General features: G+C 42.8%; 1 protein-coding gene across 2 annotated transcripts in view; it reads left to right on the top strand.

Annotated features, from left to right (window-relative positions):
* Positions 1–2,245: 2,245 nt before the first annotated feature.
* Positions 2,246–15,453, top strand: part of THEMIS2 (thymocyte selection associated family member 2) — a 47,039-nt gene continuing 33,831 nt past the window's right edge. For both annotated transcript variants that reach the window (XM_043996239.1, XM_043996240.1), the window contains exon 1: positions 2,246–2,373. In XM_043996239.1, coding sequence (XP_043852174.1) covers positions 2,280–2,373 — 94 coding nt within the window. In that variant the 5' untranslated portion in view covers positions 2,246–2,279. The remainder of the gene's footprint in view (positions 2,374–15,453) is intronic.

The raw sequence follows: 15,453 nt of genomic DNA, 5'->3' as shown, positions 1-15,453 counted from the left end.
AGCAAGAGTTTCAGATGAGAGAGCAGGTGGAGGGGAAGTTGTGGGAAGTTTGAGGAAGGATGAAAAGGTTGGGAAGAGCCGCTGTGGGGAGAGGGATAGTGAGTTGATACAGGAGGTAGAGTAAGTAGGACTGCCTAGCAACAGTGAGGGCCATGGGGGAGGTTGTATGACAACAGTTTGTAGTAGATCCAGGAAGAAGAGTTGCATGATTTTCTCCATTTTTGTTTAGCAATAGTGTGCAGAAGTGTGGGCAGTGAATGGTGGGAGGGATCCAAGGCTGAGGCTTGGCCAGGCATCATCGACAATATGATATAGGGTTAGGAGGACAGTGTAGAATTGAATGGGTTCCCCAAGGAGTCAAGATGGGGAGAAGAGGAAAAAGTGACTACTGCAGGGGAGATGACCTGGGAGAGAATTAAAGAGTTAAGGGATGGCAGGTCATGGCTGTGAGTGTGGAGAGGGCAGGTTTTTCTCTCACCTGGCCTGTTCTCTGGTCCAAAGATAACCTCAAACCAACTTGCTAATTAACCAGCCAGCAGAATTTTGTGTGCTGTGGTTCTTAGTTCTGATGAGCCTGTGCCCCTCCCCGACCTGGGCCTCCCCCTGCTCAAGATTTCTTCCTGGTTCCCTGCTGGGGTGGGATATCCAAAGTCCTCCTCAGATCCTGCAGACACCCCTGCGTTTTCCACTCCCCCCGCCAGCCGTTCAGCCCTCTCACCTGACGGTAAGCTTAGTTCCAGAAGGCACCTATACTGCAGCTGATTTGGAGGCTGGGGATAAATTCCCCTTGCGCAGTGCGTTTAGGGTCAGTGTTGGCACAATCGGGGCGGGTGGGGGCGGGGTGGATTCTGCTCCAGCCCAGTACAGCCCCCTTTAATCTGGAAAATAATATCAGCCTGTCTTTTTGTGAGTTTGCTGTTGGGGGGTAATTATGTCAGGAGCTCTGTGTGTTTAATGTCTTTCTTCCACCATCTTGACTCCAGCCCCTGTCATTCATTCTCAAAGAGGACCTTGACAGATATCATGACTTGCACTAAATTAGATTTAAATGAGGCAGGGCTGTGCAGTCACCAGCCTCACTTTCTCCTCCGAAGCCATCTGGGTCCAGTGGCAAGATCCATTATCAGGATAACTGGAGATGGCCCAGATGTTTGAGGCAATTGGGGTTAAGTGACTTGCCCAGGGTCACACAACTACTAACTATCTGCAGTAAGATTTGAACTCAGGTCCTCCCAATTTCAGAGCCAGTGCTCTATCCATTGCACCACCTAGTTGTCCCTTTTAGATTGTTGTATTTCTGAGAATAGCTAAGTCATTCACAATTGTTCATCATACAGTTTTTTTTTTGTTTTTTTTTTTTGTTTTTAGTGAGGCAATTGGGGTTAAGTGACTTGCCCAGGGTCACACAGCTAGCAAGTGTTAAGTGTCTGAGGCCGGATTTGAACTCAGGTACTCCTGACTCCAGGGCCGGTGCTCTATCCACTGCGCCACCTAGCTGCCCCCATCATACAGTTTTGCTGCTACTGTGTACCATGATCTGGTTCTGCTCACTTCCCTCTGCATCAGTTCATGTAAGTCTTTCTAGCCTTTTCTGAAATCCACCTCCTCGTCATTTCTTATGGCATAATAATATTCTAGAGTGTGAGTTTCTTGAGAGCAGGAGCTGAGTGACTTTTCTCTTTGTATGCCTAGCTTCTGGCCCAGTGCCTTACAACTGGCCAGAGCTTAATTAATGCATTCATTCATTCTTGTAGCGTTAAATGTGTTGCTTGTATTTCCTACCTTTGAGGTCCTAGTGAATGGCCTTGTAGAGCATCTTCAAGCATTGACTGTCTCTTCCATCAGGATAGAGGGTTCCTAAGGTAGGGGGATTGTTTTCTCCCCTCACTTGGGGAACTTCCATCAGACCGAATGTTCCCCACTGATGTAGAAAGTCTTTCTCTGGCTCCCAAGGTGAAGGCTATGTTTCTCTATGTGGTAGGGTACCTCTGAATGTTTCCCTAATGCATGAAAACATTGTTTATAATGACTCACTGGGCTTAGTGGGAGGGCTGGTGACCACACTAGGGGGAAGGAAGATGTGGGTGTGGAGGGCAAAGGGGCTGAAATAGTCCCTCCAAATTAAGGCGGGCCCCTCCCGTTATACCGCCTCCTCTGGGGCTGGGACAATTGCAGTCGAAACAAAGGCTGTGTGTGGTTGAAGCAGGAAGGAGAAGCAGGTACAAGAGACACACTCCAGAAAACTCAGCTGGAACATTTGCTGACTAAGGTCCAGGACCATGGACCCTGTGGCCCTCCAGGATTACATCTGTTCCGTGGACCTAGCCTCCCTCCCTCGGATCCTGAAGATATGCTCCGGGGTGTATTTTCAGAGTAAGTGTGACAGCCCAGACCTGGCCTAGGGCCTCTGCTTCATGGGTATATTTATCCCTCACCCAGTGTGTCTGCCATTGCCTCTGCTTCTTAGTTCCATAGAGAGGAGGACCCCAGATTCCTTGCCTCATGAGCACAGCAGCTCTGAGTAGAGGGTGGTACTGAGCTGGATGAAGTTGCCCAGCTTTCCTCAGAAGGCAGTGTTCCTCAAAACTTTCTTGATTGGGGTTAGTCCCATTGTGAGGTTCTTACAGCAGATGTCTCCTGACGTTGAGCCCTTTGCAGGGGGGCAGTATGATAATGGGTTAGGGATTTAAGAGAGGAAGACAGTGTAGAGTTGAACTGGTTCCCCAAGGAGTCAAGATGGAGAGAAGAGGAAAGAGTGGCTAGTGCAGGGGAGATGACCTGGGAGAGAATTAAGGAATCAAAGGATTGCAGGTCATGACTGTGGGTGTGGAGAGTAAGGGTAGAGGAAGAAGAACTTGCTGGGTTTGGGGACTAATTGGGCAAGAGGTTGAAGGAGTGAAAAGAGATCTTCCCCAGATCTGGAACCCGAGTGACAGAAAGAACAGAAACAACAGTGATCCACTGGGTAACAGGTGTTTCCTGTATACCTGGTGCTGGTCACTGAGTGACCCTGGACAAGCTGCTTAAACTCCATCCTGCTCAGACTCACCATTTGCAAAATGAAGGGATTTTGATGGCTGATCTAATAAGTCCCTTCCAGCTCTGACATCCTAGAATCCTAGATAGGGGTATCCCCAAAGGCAGAGACAGTATTTCTCAGTATATCTCACTAAGACTGGAAACTCAGTGGTTTTCTTTATGTGGTCTCCCCCATTAGAATGTGAACTTCTTTAGAGCAGGGGTTGAATGACTTTGGTATCTGTTTTGCCCAGTGCTTGGACCAGTGCCTTGCAAACTATCAGAGCTTAATAAATGTTTCATTCATTCATTCATTCATTCACTCAGGAAATGATGTGGCTTCCTCTTGACTTGACTCTTCAAGCCAAGACTGAGTGACCACTGGCCAAATAGGGCACAGTGGATGTTTGTGGTCAGATAGAGGTTTAATGAGATGATCCGTGGGATTCCCTTGAAGTGGCTGTTAGTAAAGTCAAGGCTTTTGTTAGATTCCTACAACACACTGCTTGTCCTCGTGGGACTGGTGGACTTCTGAACTCATAGGACTGGAGGGACTAGGTGGGACTGTGGGCCTGAAGTCAGAGCTTAGTTCAAATCTGGGTGTGTAACCCTAAGTCACTTAAACTCTACCCACCTCAGTTTTCTCAACTTAAAATGGGGATAATAATAACGCCCAGCTAGCAGGGTTCTTGTAAAGCACTTAGCACATGGTAGACACTTAATAAATGCTTGTTTCCTTCTTTTCTGGAGCAAATACCTCTCACAGCCCCAGTTTTCTGTTTGGTAAAATGAAGATCAATCTTGCACTACTTCCCTTAAAGGATTATTGTGAGGAAAGTGCTTTCTAAATTTTTACAAATAATAGCTTCAAGAAAGAATCTTGCCTGTTTTAGAATGGCTGGGAGTGGGGGTAATGAGAAATGAAGAGAGAAGAATATTCAGCCTCTAACTTCAGACTCCTGACTTCTGTTTCCCTGAGCTGGTCTCCCAAGAAAAACTGTTGCTCTCTGTGCCCCCAGACTAGTGGCTTGGGGCAGGGAGAGGAGCCAGTACCCCAGTTATCCTGAGAGAAGCCCACCCAGGACTTTACAAGGAAAGGCTGATCTCCTTGTGTCCTAGGGCCAGGAGGAGAGTTTTGGGCTGCTGGGGAGGACATATTGAGGGGAGAGATGAACAAAGGGCTAGAGGTTGATGGGGAAACAAGGGAAGGACACACTGCAGGGTAGGGGTTCAATACAGCAGTTAGGGACCCAAAAGAGAAGGGAAGAAGGGAAACGAGAGGGAACTGAGGCCAATGTCTTCAGAAGCTGTCTTCTTTTTTAGGGCCCAGAACATCTGAATTAGTGCTTCAGCCTTTCCAGGCTAGAGAACCCCCACCTATGCCCTAAGTTCTTTCTGCTCACCTAGGATCTCTACAAGATGTCCCCTGAATTCACCCACCTTTCAGGCCACCTCCTGGCCTGGCCTACCTAATTGTCAAGTTTTTTTATACTCTTACATAGCTTGACCATATTCCTTTCTCCCTAGGCCATATATGTTCATCCACTGGAAAAATCCATCCATTCATTTAACAAACAATAATTGATGCAAAACACTCACTGCCTTGGGACTGAGGAAGAGAAAAGTTTAGATAAGACCCAGCCCCTCCCATCATGAAACTTACCTTCGGTAAGGTCTGTGCTGAAAATACTAGTGTCACTATAACTGATTGCAGAAGCTTAGAGGTAAAACAAGGTCAGACCTGACTAATGCTAATTATGGGATAAATACTGGGGACTAGAGGCCTTTTTGGCCTTCTTTTTTAGGAGGAAGGGAGGCATAACAGAAGAGGCACTGGATTTAGAGTTAGAGTACCTGGTTGTGAGTTGTAGCTCAGGTACTTCAAGTAATTAAAATTTAACATTAATTTTTCTAACAATTTTTATATGGGGCAGCTAGGTGGCACAGTGGATAGAGCACCAGCCCTGGATTCAGGAGGCCCTGAGTTCAAATCCAGCCTCAGACACTTGACACTTACTAGCTGTGTGATCCTGGGCAAGTCACAACCCCAATTGCCTCACAAAACAAAACAAAAAACCCAATAATGTTTATGGAAAGTAAAAGTTCTCCAAACCTTCCCTCCCCCCAATCTTTCAGCTGAGGATGTTGCCTCTTACTTTACTGAAAAAAAATTGAAGGCATTCAACATGTTTCTTTTCTTTCATTCTCTTCATCTCAAAACCCCTTGACATCATCTCCCACACTCTCCTCCTTTTCACCCATCTGTGACAGAGATGGTCCTTCTTGGCAAGGCCAACCCCCTTACATGTCTGCTTGATCCCAGCCCTTCCCATCTTCTCCAGTAGACTGCATCCTCAATTCAATCATCACCCCCCACACAAACACACCTTCTCAAATCTTATCCTATCAACTGGTTCCTTATTTTCAAACATACTCAATTCTCTCCCATCCTTTTTTTTAAGTGAGGCAATTGGGGTTAAGTGACTTGCCCAGGGTCACACAGCTAGTAAGTGTTAAGTGTCTGAGGCCGGATTTGAACTCAGGTCCTCCTGACTACAGGGCTGGTGCTCTATCCAGTGTGCCACCTAGCTGCCCCTCTCCCATTTTTTAAAAAAAATCTTGACTAGAGTCATCAAGCTATCATTCTTGCCTCCCTTTCTCAGCCAAACTCCTTGTAAAAACTGTCTACACTTGCTGCTTCCACTTCCAATTCTCTCTCTCCTCAATCCTTTGCAATCTGGCTTCCAGCTACTATCACTCACCTGAAACTACTCTCTCCAAAATTATTAATGATCACTTTGTTGTTGTTGTTTTAAATAAGTTTTTAAATGTCTCTTGTTTTTCTTCATCACCATAATTTCTCCTAGTATCCCTTTCCTTCCTTCTCCCAGAAGGCCATCCATATAACAAATAGCTTTTTTAAAGAAAAGACAAAAGTAGGGCAGCCAGTGGATAGAGCACCGGCCCTGGAGTCAGGAGGACCTGAGTTCAAATCCAGCCTCAGACACTTGACACTTACTAGCTGTGTGACCCTGGGCAAGTCACTTAACCCCAATTTTCTCACCAAAAAAAAATAAATAAAAAAGGAAAGGAAACAGGAAAAAATCAGCATAATCGATCAATTTAATGAAAACAAAACCTGAAAGCATATGTAATGTTGTTGTTTGTCCTTCATTCTTTTTTGTTTTGTTTTGTTTTGCAGGGCAATGAGGGTTAAGTGACTTGCCCAGGGTCACACAGCTAGTGTCAAGTGTCTGAAGCTGGATTTGAACTCAGGTCTTCCTGAATCCAGGGCCAGTGCTTTATCCACCTAGTTGCTCCTGTCCTTCCTTCTTTTTTTTTTTTTAATTATTAATTTTTTTTAGTGAGGCAATTGGGGTTGTGACTTGCCTAGGGTCACACAGCTAGTAAGTGTCTGAGGCCGGATTTGAACTCAGGTCCTCCTGACTCCAGGGCTGGTGCTCTATCCACTGCACCACCTAGCTGCACCTCCCTCCCCCCCCCCCCCGCCCCATTCTTGAAGATCATGTCATCGGGAAGTAAGGTCATGTCTTGCAGTGAATTGGATTTAAGTGAGGGAGAGCTGTGCAAAGTCACCAGCCTCCCTCTGTCATCCAGAGCCATCTGGATCCAGTGACAAGATATACATCAGGATGACTGGAGGTGGCCCCGATGTTTGAGGCAATCAGGTTAAGTGATTTGCCCAGGGTCACACAGCTAGTAGAGTCAAGTGTCTGAGGCAGGAATTGAACTGGGGTCCTCCTGACTCCAGGGCCGGTGCTCTATCCACTGTGTCCCCTAGCTGCCCTACATACCATGTACAACATTGGTGAGTGTCCCATGTCTGCAAAGGGGTACAATTGGGAATATCTTCTCCAATCTCTTCTTTTGAGCCATGCTTTATCTTTGCAATTTTGCAATCTTCACTTTCCACTTTTTTTGGTATGTGGATGTTCTTTCCATTTGGTCACTGTGTTTATTGCTTTCTCTCTGCATCCATTCATATACATCTTCCCAGGCTTCCCTGTATTCACTCCACACATTATTTCTTGCAGCACAGTAACATTCTGTTACATCCACGTACCACAATTCACTTAGCCATTCTCCAGTGGATGGACATTCACTTTGTTTCCAGTTCTGTGCTACCACATAAGTACTATTGCAGATATTCTGCAACATCTTTTTAGAGGCAGGTAGATGACACACTGGATAGAGATTGGACCTAGAGTCAGAAAGACCTGAATTCAAAGTCTATCTCACAAACAGTGTGACCCTGGGCAAATAATTTAATCTTTGTTTGCCTCAGTTTCCTCAACTCTAAAATGGGGATGATACTTACCTCTCGGGGTTGTTGTGAGGATCAAATGAGATAATATTTGGAAATCGCTTAGCCCAGTCCCTGGCACATAGTAGGAACTATATAAATGGTAGCTAGTGTTGTTGTTATGTTGGCATATATAGGGACTTTCTTTTTATTAATGACTTTCATGGAGTATATGCCTACTAGTGAACCCTCTGGGTCAAAGGGACAATTTATAGACCATTTAGTCTTTATTTTCATAATGCTACATTGCTTTACAAAATGCTTGTGCTGAATCATATTTCTACCAACAAAGTGGTAATTTGCCTGTCTTCCCACAAGCACTCCAACATTGACTATTGCTATCTTCTCTTATCTTTGCCAACTTATTGGGTATAAGGTGAAACCTCAGGTTTTTTAAATTTGTATTTTTCATATTATTAATGATTTGGAACATTCTTTCATAGGGTTATTAATTGTTTGCAATTCTTTTGAGAATTGTTTGTTCACATCCTTTGTCTACTTACATATTGGATAGACTTTTAGTTTTATTTAAACACGTGTGTACATATATGGTTTTTACAATTTTTTATTATTTTTTTGTGTGAGGCATTTGGGGTTAAGTGACTTGCCCAGGGTCACACAGCTAGTAAGTGTCAAGTGTCTGAGGCCGGATTTGTACTCAGGTCCTCCTGAATCTAGGGCCGGTGCCCTATCCACTGTGCCACCTAGCTGCCCCCATATATGTTTAAATAAAAGGAAGTTTTATATATGTATAATAGACATACATGTATTTTATCAACAAATATTTATAAATCATCTACTATGTGCAAGACACTATACTAGGTACCAGGGATATAAAGACAAAAACAAAACAGCCCTGACCTCCAGGAGCTTACACTCTTACAGGAAGGATATAATATGTACCCAGATAAGTATAGCAGGAAAATTAAGAGAAAGTGAGCCTAAGCATTGAGGGGGGAAGAAGATCAGGAAAGATTTCATTCATTCAATAAGAGTTCATTAAGGGGGCAGCTAGGTGGCGCAGTGGAGAGAGCACTGGCCCTGGAGTCAGGAGTACCTGAGTTCAAATCCAGCCTCAGACACTTAACACTTACTAGCTGTGTGACCCTGGGCAAGTCACTTAACCCCAATGGCCTCACTAAAAAAAAAAGAGTTCATTAAGGCCTTCTTTGACCCAGGTATTGTGCTACAAACTTGGGATGCCAAGATGTCCTCTAAGTCCTCTTCAAATTTATGATCCTATAAAACGAAAATGAAATAGTCCCTGCCCTCAGGGAACTTACGGTCTACTGGGGGAAACAATCAGACAAAATAAATACAAACTACATGCAAGGTAAATACAAAATAATTTTTAGTGTCATGGGTAAATTAGGGATTAGCAGTGGGGTAGTGGTGGTTATCAATAAAGGCCTCACAAAGAAGGTGGCAATTGAACTGAGCTTTGAAGAAAATTAAGGATTCTTCAAAATGGAAGTGAGGAAGCAGGGTGTTCTGGACATAGGCCCACCTGTGCAAAGGTCTAGAGATGAAATGATAAGCTCAGGGGATGGCAAGTAGAGCAAATGGAGGATTATACCACGTGATAATCCTGGAAAGGTTGGCTTGAGCTGGCTTGTGAAGGTTTTAAATGCTGAACAAATGAGTTTGTATTTTATTCTAGAAGCTAGAAAGAGCCAGTGGAGCATCCTGAGCAGGGGAGGGATGTGGCCAGTGCTTTAGTTCTATCAGTTTCAAAAAGGGCATAAGGGCCCAGGAAAATGGAGAATTAGAAATATAGGAGGGCAAAGAATAAGAAGCAAGATGCAATTGCTGTTAAGTCATTTCTGACTCTTTGTGACCCCATGGGCATGCGCCAATGCTGTCCACATGATTTTCTTAGTAAAGATACTGGAGCGGTTTGCCATTTCCTTCTCCAATGGATTAAGGTAAATAGAGGTTAAGTGACTTGCTAGTACGCATCTGAGGGCAGATTTGAATTCATATCTTCCTGACTCCAGGCATACCATTCTATCTACTTTGCCATCTAGGTGCCTGGCCACATCTATGGAATTTAGGGGAGTCTTCTTGGTTTATAATATTATAAATTACCAAAACTTTGAGATCTTGAAAGACTGGCACAATATGGTTAAGAGAGTTAATGAGGAATCAAAAACCCAGAGCTGTTGGCCTTAGTCAACAAAAATGATTCATGACATATGAAGACAATAAAATCTGATTTAAAAAACAGCAACTATGATTTTGGAAGGCCAATGGTCTTGATAGCCATTTTGTCTCAACAAAGATAAGAGACCGTCTTCCTATGTTTTCAAAGTTGCTGATGAGATGCTTGGGCTCAAATTGAACAAGCAAAAACTGAACATAGACGATGGTAAAGGCAAATATTATAATCTATAGTCAGGCCCCCATGCAAGAACTATTAACCTTCCTAGAAGCTCAATATGTATGTCTGTTTTCTTGGTAATTAATGATCAACTTGGCAACCTCTACACCTCTCACATGGAAGGGCCCAAGGATGGCTGAGAACTTTTGTTGTAACTGTGACCATCCCAGAACACATTTAGAAGTTTTCAGAAAAGGAAAAAAAACCAAGCAAACATCGCCATGTCCCTTGTGTTGTAAAGTAGCAGCTGGTACAGATTGGCAGTTGGACTGGCAAAATTTCAAACTCCTTGGATGACATACTTTGAAATCATAATTGAGAGTCTACTTTGGATATAATAATGTCTAGGCTCCTTAAAGAGGGCTACATCTTTTCAAATAAATGTTGCCATGAATTAGGGTGTGTATATTTGAAAACCACTTAGGTCTTAGCAAGGTATACAGAACACAGAGTCCAATTCTGTGGTCTAAACTGTGACACATACCATAGCTGAGCTCAGAAGCTTATCATCCAAACAATTAAATGAGTAATACCCCATCCAAGTCTAATTTAAGAGGAATTCCTTCAGGAGGTATAGAATAAGCCAATCTGGACAAAGCTGCATTTAATGGAAAAGCTTGAAATAAATATAGAAAAAGAATATATAGTTTCTATTTTTAAAAAAGTCTTAAAATATTCATATTATAGTTGGTAACTTGCCACAAATATATACATAGTGAGTCTTTGGTATAATCTTTTCCTTACTACATTCTGGTTATTATGCATTGTATGAAGCTAAGGTCAAATAGATTCATGGCATCCTAGGCATTGAGCTGCAAGGGCCTTCAGAGGCCACTGAATCCAACACCCTCCTTTTATTTATTTATTTTTTGCGGAGCAATGAGGGTTAAATGACTTGACCAGGGTCACACAGCTAGTAAGTGTCAAGTGTCTGAGGCTGGATTTGAACTCAGGTCCTCCTGAATCCAGGGCTGGTGCTTTATTCACTTTGCCACCTAGCTGCTCCCAACAACACCCTCATTTTAGAGGTAAAGAGACTCATCCAGGATCACCTCAGTGATTGTCTGTTCTGTGTGAAGTTCCTTTGAAATCTATCTGCTTAGTTATATACTCACAGATCCGTGATGGTGGCATATTATGAGATTCATGTGGATTAGACTATACCTGATGTTCAGATATTCTTTCTTCCTCAAATAAATTTATTTAAATCTCTCTTTCTCTCTGTCTCTATCTCTCTTGTCCCTTTTCCCTCTATCTCCTTTTTCCTTCTCTCTTTTTTCCCTCTCTCCCTCTCTTTCCCCTTTCTTTCTCTCATCTGTCCTTCTCTCTTTCCCTCCCCTCTCCCTCTACTCTCCCTACACACACACACACACACACACACACACACATCACTTGGGTATTTATGTGGAGAACATGTTAGAAAGGAGAGTATACTTGATTCCTCATGTCCAATCTGTTGCCAGTCTATTGAATTCATCTTTGCAACATCTCTCCAAATACCCTCCCCCATTCTCTCCTCTGACACTGCCACCATTCTGGGGCAGGTCTTCATCACCTCACCCCCAGACTAATGTAACAGCCGGCTGAGCTGCTGCAGGCTCAGCCTGCCCCATTTAAGCACCAAAGTGATTTTCCAAAGCACAGGTCCAGACTATGTCACTCCCCTACTCAAAAAATTCCAGTGGCTCCCTATTGCCTCCAGGACCAAATACCAAATACTTTATTTGACATTCAAAGCCTTTCATGGGGCAGCTAGGTGGCACAGTGGATAGAGCACCAGCTCTGGATTCAGGCGGACCTGAGTTCAAATCCGACCTCAGACACTTGACACTTAACTAGCTGTGTGACCCTGGGCAAGTCACACCTCACCAAAAAAAATAAAATAAAATAAAAACGAAGCCTTTCATAACTTAGTCCCTTCCTTAGCTTTTCCTGCCTTCTTACATGTTACACCACCAGCATGTCCTCTTCGATCTACAGACCCTGACCTTAACTATTCTTTGAGCAAGCTACTCCATCTCTCGACTCTGGGTGTTTGCTCTGGCTATCCCCCATTTCTTTTTTTTTCTTTTTTTTTTTTAGTGAGGCAATTGGGGTTAAGTGACTTGCCCAGGGTCACACAGCTAGTAAGTGTTCAGTGTCTGAGGCCGGATTTGAACTCAGGTACTCCTGACCCCAGAGCCGGTGCTCTATCCACTATCCCCCATTTCTCAAATGTTCTCCCTTCTCATTGCTGTGTCCTGGCTCCCCTGAAGTCCCAATTAAAACCCATCTTCCACAGGAAGCCTTTTCCAACCCTTCTTAATTCTAGTGCCCTCCCTCTTTTAATGATTTCCTATTTATCCTGTCTATAGCTTGTTTGTACATAATTGTGTACTTGTTTCCCCATTGGACTATAAGCTCCTAGAGGGCAGGGACTGTCTTTTGCCTTTCTTTGTATCCCCAGTGCATAGTATAATACCTGGTACATGGTAGGTGCTTAATGAGTGCTTATTGACTGACTGACCAACTGACTGAGAGTGAATTAAGACAGGGTGTCCAATTAGGAGACCATTGCAATAATCCATTCCTATGGTGAGAAGGGCCTAAAACAGCCTGGAGAGAAAAGGACAGAATGAGATGTCGTCCAGGTAGAATTGACAAAACTTGGCAACTGGCAGGATATGAAGAGTGAGAGAGAATTAAGAGTTAAGGATGGTGACTGGTTGCAGACCTGGGCTGAGAGGATAGTGGTATACTTTCCATAGAAATAGGGAAGTTAGAAAGTGAGGTGGGTTTAAGGTGTGGGTGTAAATGGTGATTTCCGTTTTAAACATCTTATGGAAATTCCAAAATTGTCCAATCTGCAAAAAAACTCACTGAGGCAGAGCTCTGGACCAACACACTTTATTAAAGGGTCCATGACCCCATCTAATGAAATGGACCTCTGATCTTCCTCATGATCTGAGATGCCCCCTTCCTTCAGGGCTTTAGTTTTATAGTGCTTAATACCCGGACAATACAGGTTAAGCAGACCAGAAATACAGAATCTCATTGGTTTATATAGACCTTGCCTTTGACACTTTAGTAGGGTCTACACAAAATACAGAATCCCATTGCCTGATAAACAGGCTAGTGAGCAGACCTTAACAGACCTATCTTGACCTTTTAGGAGGTCCTACCAAGCCAATGAGCACCCCCATGGGTTGGGCTGATAAACAGATACCAAAATATCTACATGGGTTGATGGGCCAGTAGAAAGGCAGGCTGCAGGCCAGCAACCAGGGTCATTCATTGGTCAAGTGCTCATAGTTATCTCTCTATCTTGGGCAATAGAGGGATGACAAGGAACAGAGGGGCAACAAAATTAGCTGGTGGAGGTTGAGGGGTCTTTCCATGTAATTGAGTCACATCTGCCACAGTAGGCTTGGTCACCATAATAAAGAAAAACAAGGGTGGATGTCCTCTAGTTAGCTTCCTACAATTAAGCAAATGAACTTACAATCTTCAGTTTACAGTTCTGAGGCCTACTATCAGAACTTTTAATCACCACCCCTATGGAATCATCTCAAACTGATTAATGCTGATTAGAATAAAATAAGGGCCTAATAAAAGAGGGATCCAATTAACCATCTATCACAATCAGGGAGAGATGTCTAACAAGCAGCTGGTGATGGGAGATTGTAGCTCAGCTAAGAGATGATGGCTGGATATAAAGTTTTCAGTCATTTGTATAGTGATGATATTAGAACCCAATGGGGGCTGATGGGATCATGGAGAGATCATGTATTTAGAGAAGAGAAGAGGTCTCAGAACTGAGCCCTGGGGCATGCCACTGGTGGACCATGGATGATAATCATGATAAACAGGGGAGAGAATCAAACCTTGGAAGAGAAGGTGGTCAACAGGGACAGATACATCAAGAAGGATGAAGTCTGAAAAAAGGCCACTGGATCTGGCAATTAAGAGAACGCTGGTAACTTTGAAATGAGCAATTTCAAAGCAGATGCCATCCATTGGAGGGATGGCTAAACAGATTGTGGTACAATTTTATTCTACCATGCCACAGAATCCTCCTTACCCTGGAAGCTCACTGCACCCATGGACTTCTCATACTTCACCCCTAAGGCCTCTTCCTCTTATTGTTTGGTTCCTCCTAGAACCATCCATTTTAAGAACGTGCTCAGGCCAGTTGTGTCTTCATTCCTTTCCATGATCTCTTCTTGACCCTCCAGACTTTTTTTTTTTAAACCTTACCCCTAGACTGGTACTCTCCACCTTGATTTTTGGTTTCCTTTTATGTGTTATCTTCTTCCATTAGAATGTAAGCTCCTTGAGAGCAGGGACTATCTTTCTTTCTTTTTGTATTTGTATTTTGAGTGCTTAACACAGTGTCTGGTGCATAGTCAACGCTTTTTTTTTTTACATGGATTAATGCAAAGTGAAGTAAACCAAACCAGGAAAACAATATACAAAATAATTACAATAACATAAATAGAAAGAACAATCACAAAATAATTGAAACTTCATATTGTGAACTTAGAGAGAACAAACTTGACCCAAAGAAGAAATAGAAGGAAGATCTTCTCAAAAAAGGTTAGGGCTCAGAAGTATATAATATTTTGGCAGGAGTTTGTTAACCAGTCTTGCTAGATTTTTTTTCTCTTCCTTTTAAAAATATTGTTATAAGAAATGGCTCTTGGGGAGATGAAAGGAAAGGAACACAGGGGGGAGTCTAGTTGATGTAAAAACAAAAGAAATAAATGAAACTCTTTTTTTAAAAAAAGAAAAGAGCAGTTTCAGTCAAGAGATGGGGAAGTTAGAGGGTCAGGGGTTGAAAAGTGAGTGGGAACATGAGAAAATGTAAGCACTGGGTATAAATAGCTTTTTCTAAGGATTTGACTATGAAAGGGAGGAGAGATATAGGATTATTGTTTGAAGGGATGTTAGGGTAGTGAAGGTTGGTTGTGGACATGAGGAGGGAGAGAGCTCCAGGCATTAGGCAAAGCCAGTGAAAATATCTAGAGTTGAGAGATAGAGGGTGTTGTAAGAAAAATAACAAGGAGACCATTGATGAAGAGTTGGTTGAGGTGGGTAAGGAAGGATTTGTATCAATTTCCCTCTTTTTTGATGAGGAAGTATTAATCTTTTCATAGCTCCTTTAGTTTCATGTTAATATTGTACAGGTTTTAGTTGGGGTATTTTGAAAATCTATTAGGGTCCATTTTATAGTTCCAAAAGTATATGTGAAGACTGATCTTGAATAGATGTTATTGTTTTAAATTTGTTTTTCCCATTCAGTTTTGATTGTAGGATGCTAGAATGTCTCTTAACATATGCAGCCACAGATATCACTTTGACATCTTTATGCTAGAGGTGTATTGCCTAGAGAAGACCAAGATGTTTATAGGTATTGCCTTCCTCCTTTGCCATGTAACATTCGGATTCAAGCTCAAAGTCTTCTTCAGTCTCTTTCTTTCCTTAGTGTGTTAAAAATTTTACACTTAAAAGTCCAAATGACATTTTATTATTATTGGAGAAAGACTCCAAAAGATGAGGGAATCATCTACTGTGTCTTCTGATGGCAACACATAGCTTGAAGTCATCAATGTTTATCAAATGATGAATTAATAAGAGACTTTGGGTTTCAACTCCTCTTTAATTTGGAAGTCACACTTAATTATATTTGGGAGAGATGATAATTAAGCTTTTTTTTTTTTTTTGCTCCTCAACATGTTGTGAGAGGAGAACC

This window comes from Dromiciops gliroides, chromosome 3, assembly GCF_019393635.1.
Source record: "Dromiciops gliroides isolate mDroGli1 chromosome 3, mDroGli1.pri, whole genome shotgun sequence".
Lineage (NCBI taxonomy): Eukaryota > Metazoa > Chordata > Mammalia > Microbiotheria > Microbiotheriidae > Dromiciops > Dromiciops gliroides.
Note: the sequence above shows the minus strand (reverse complement) of the source record. Positions and strands in the feature narration are given on the sequence as shown.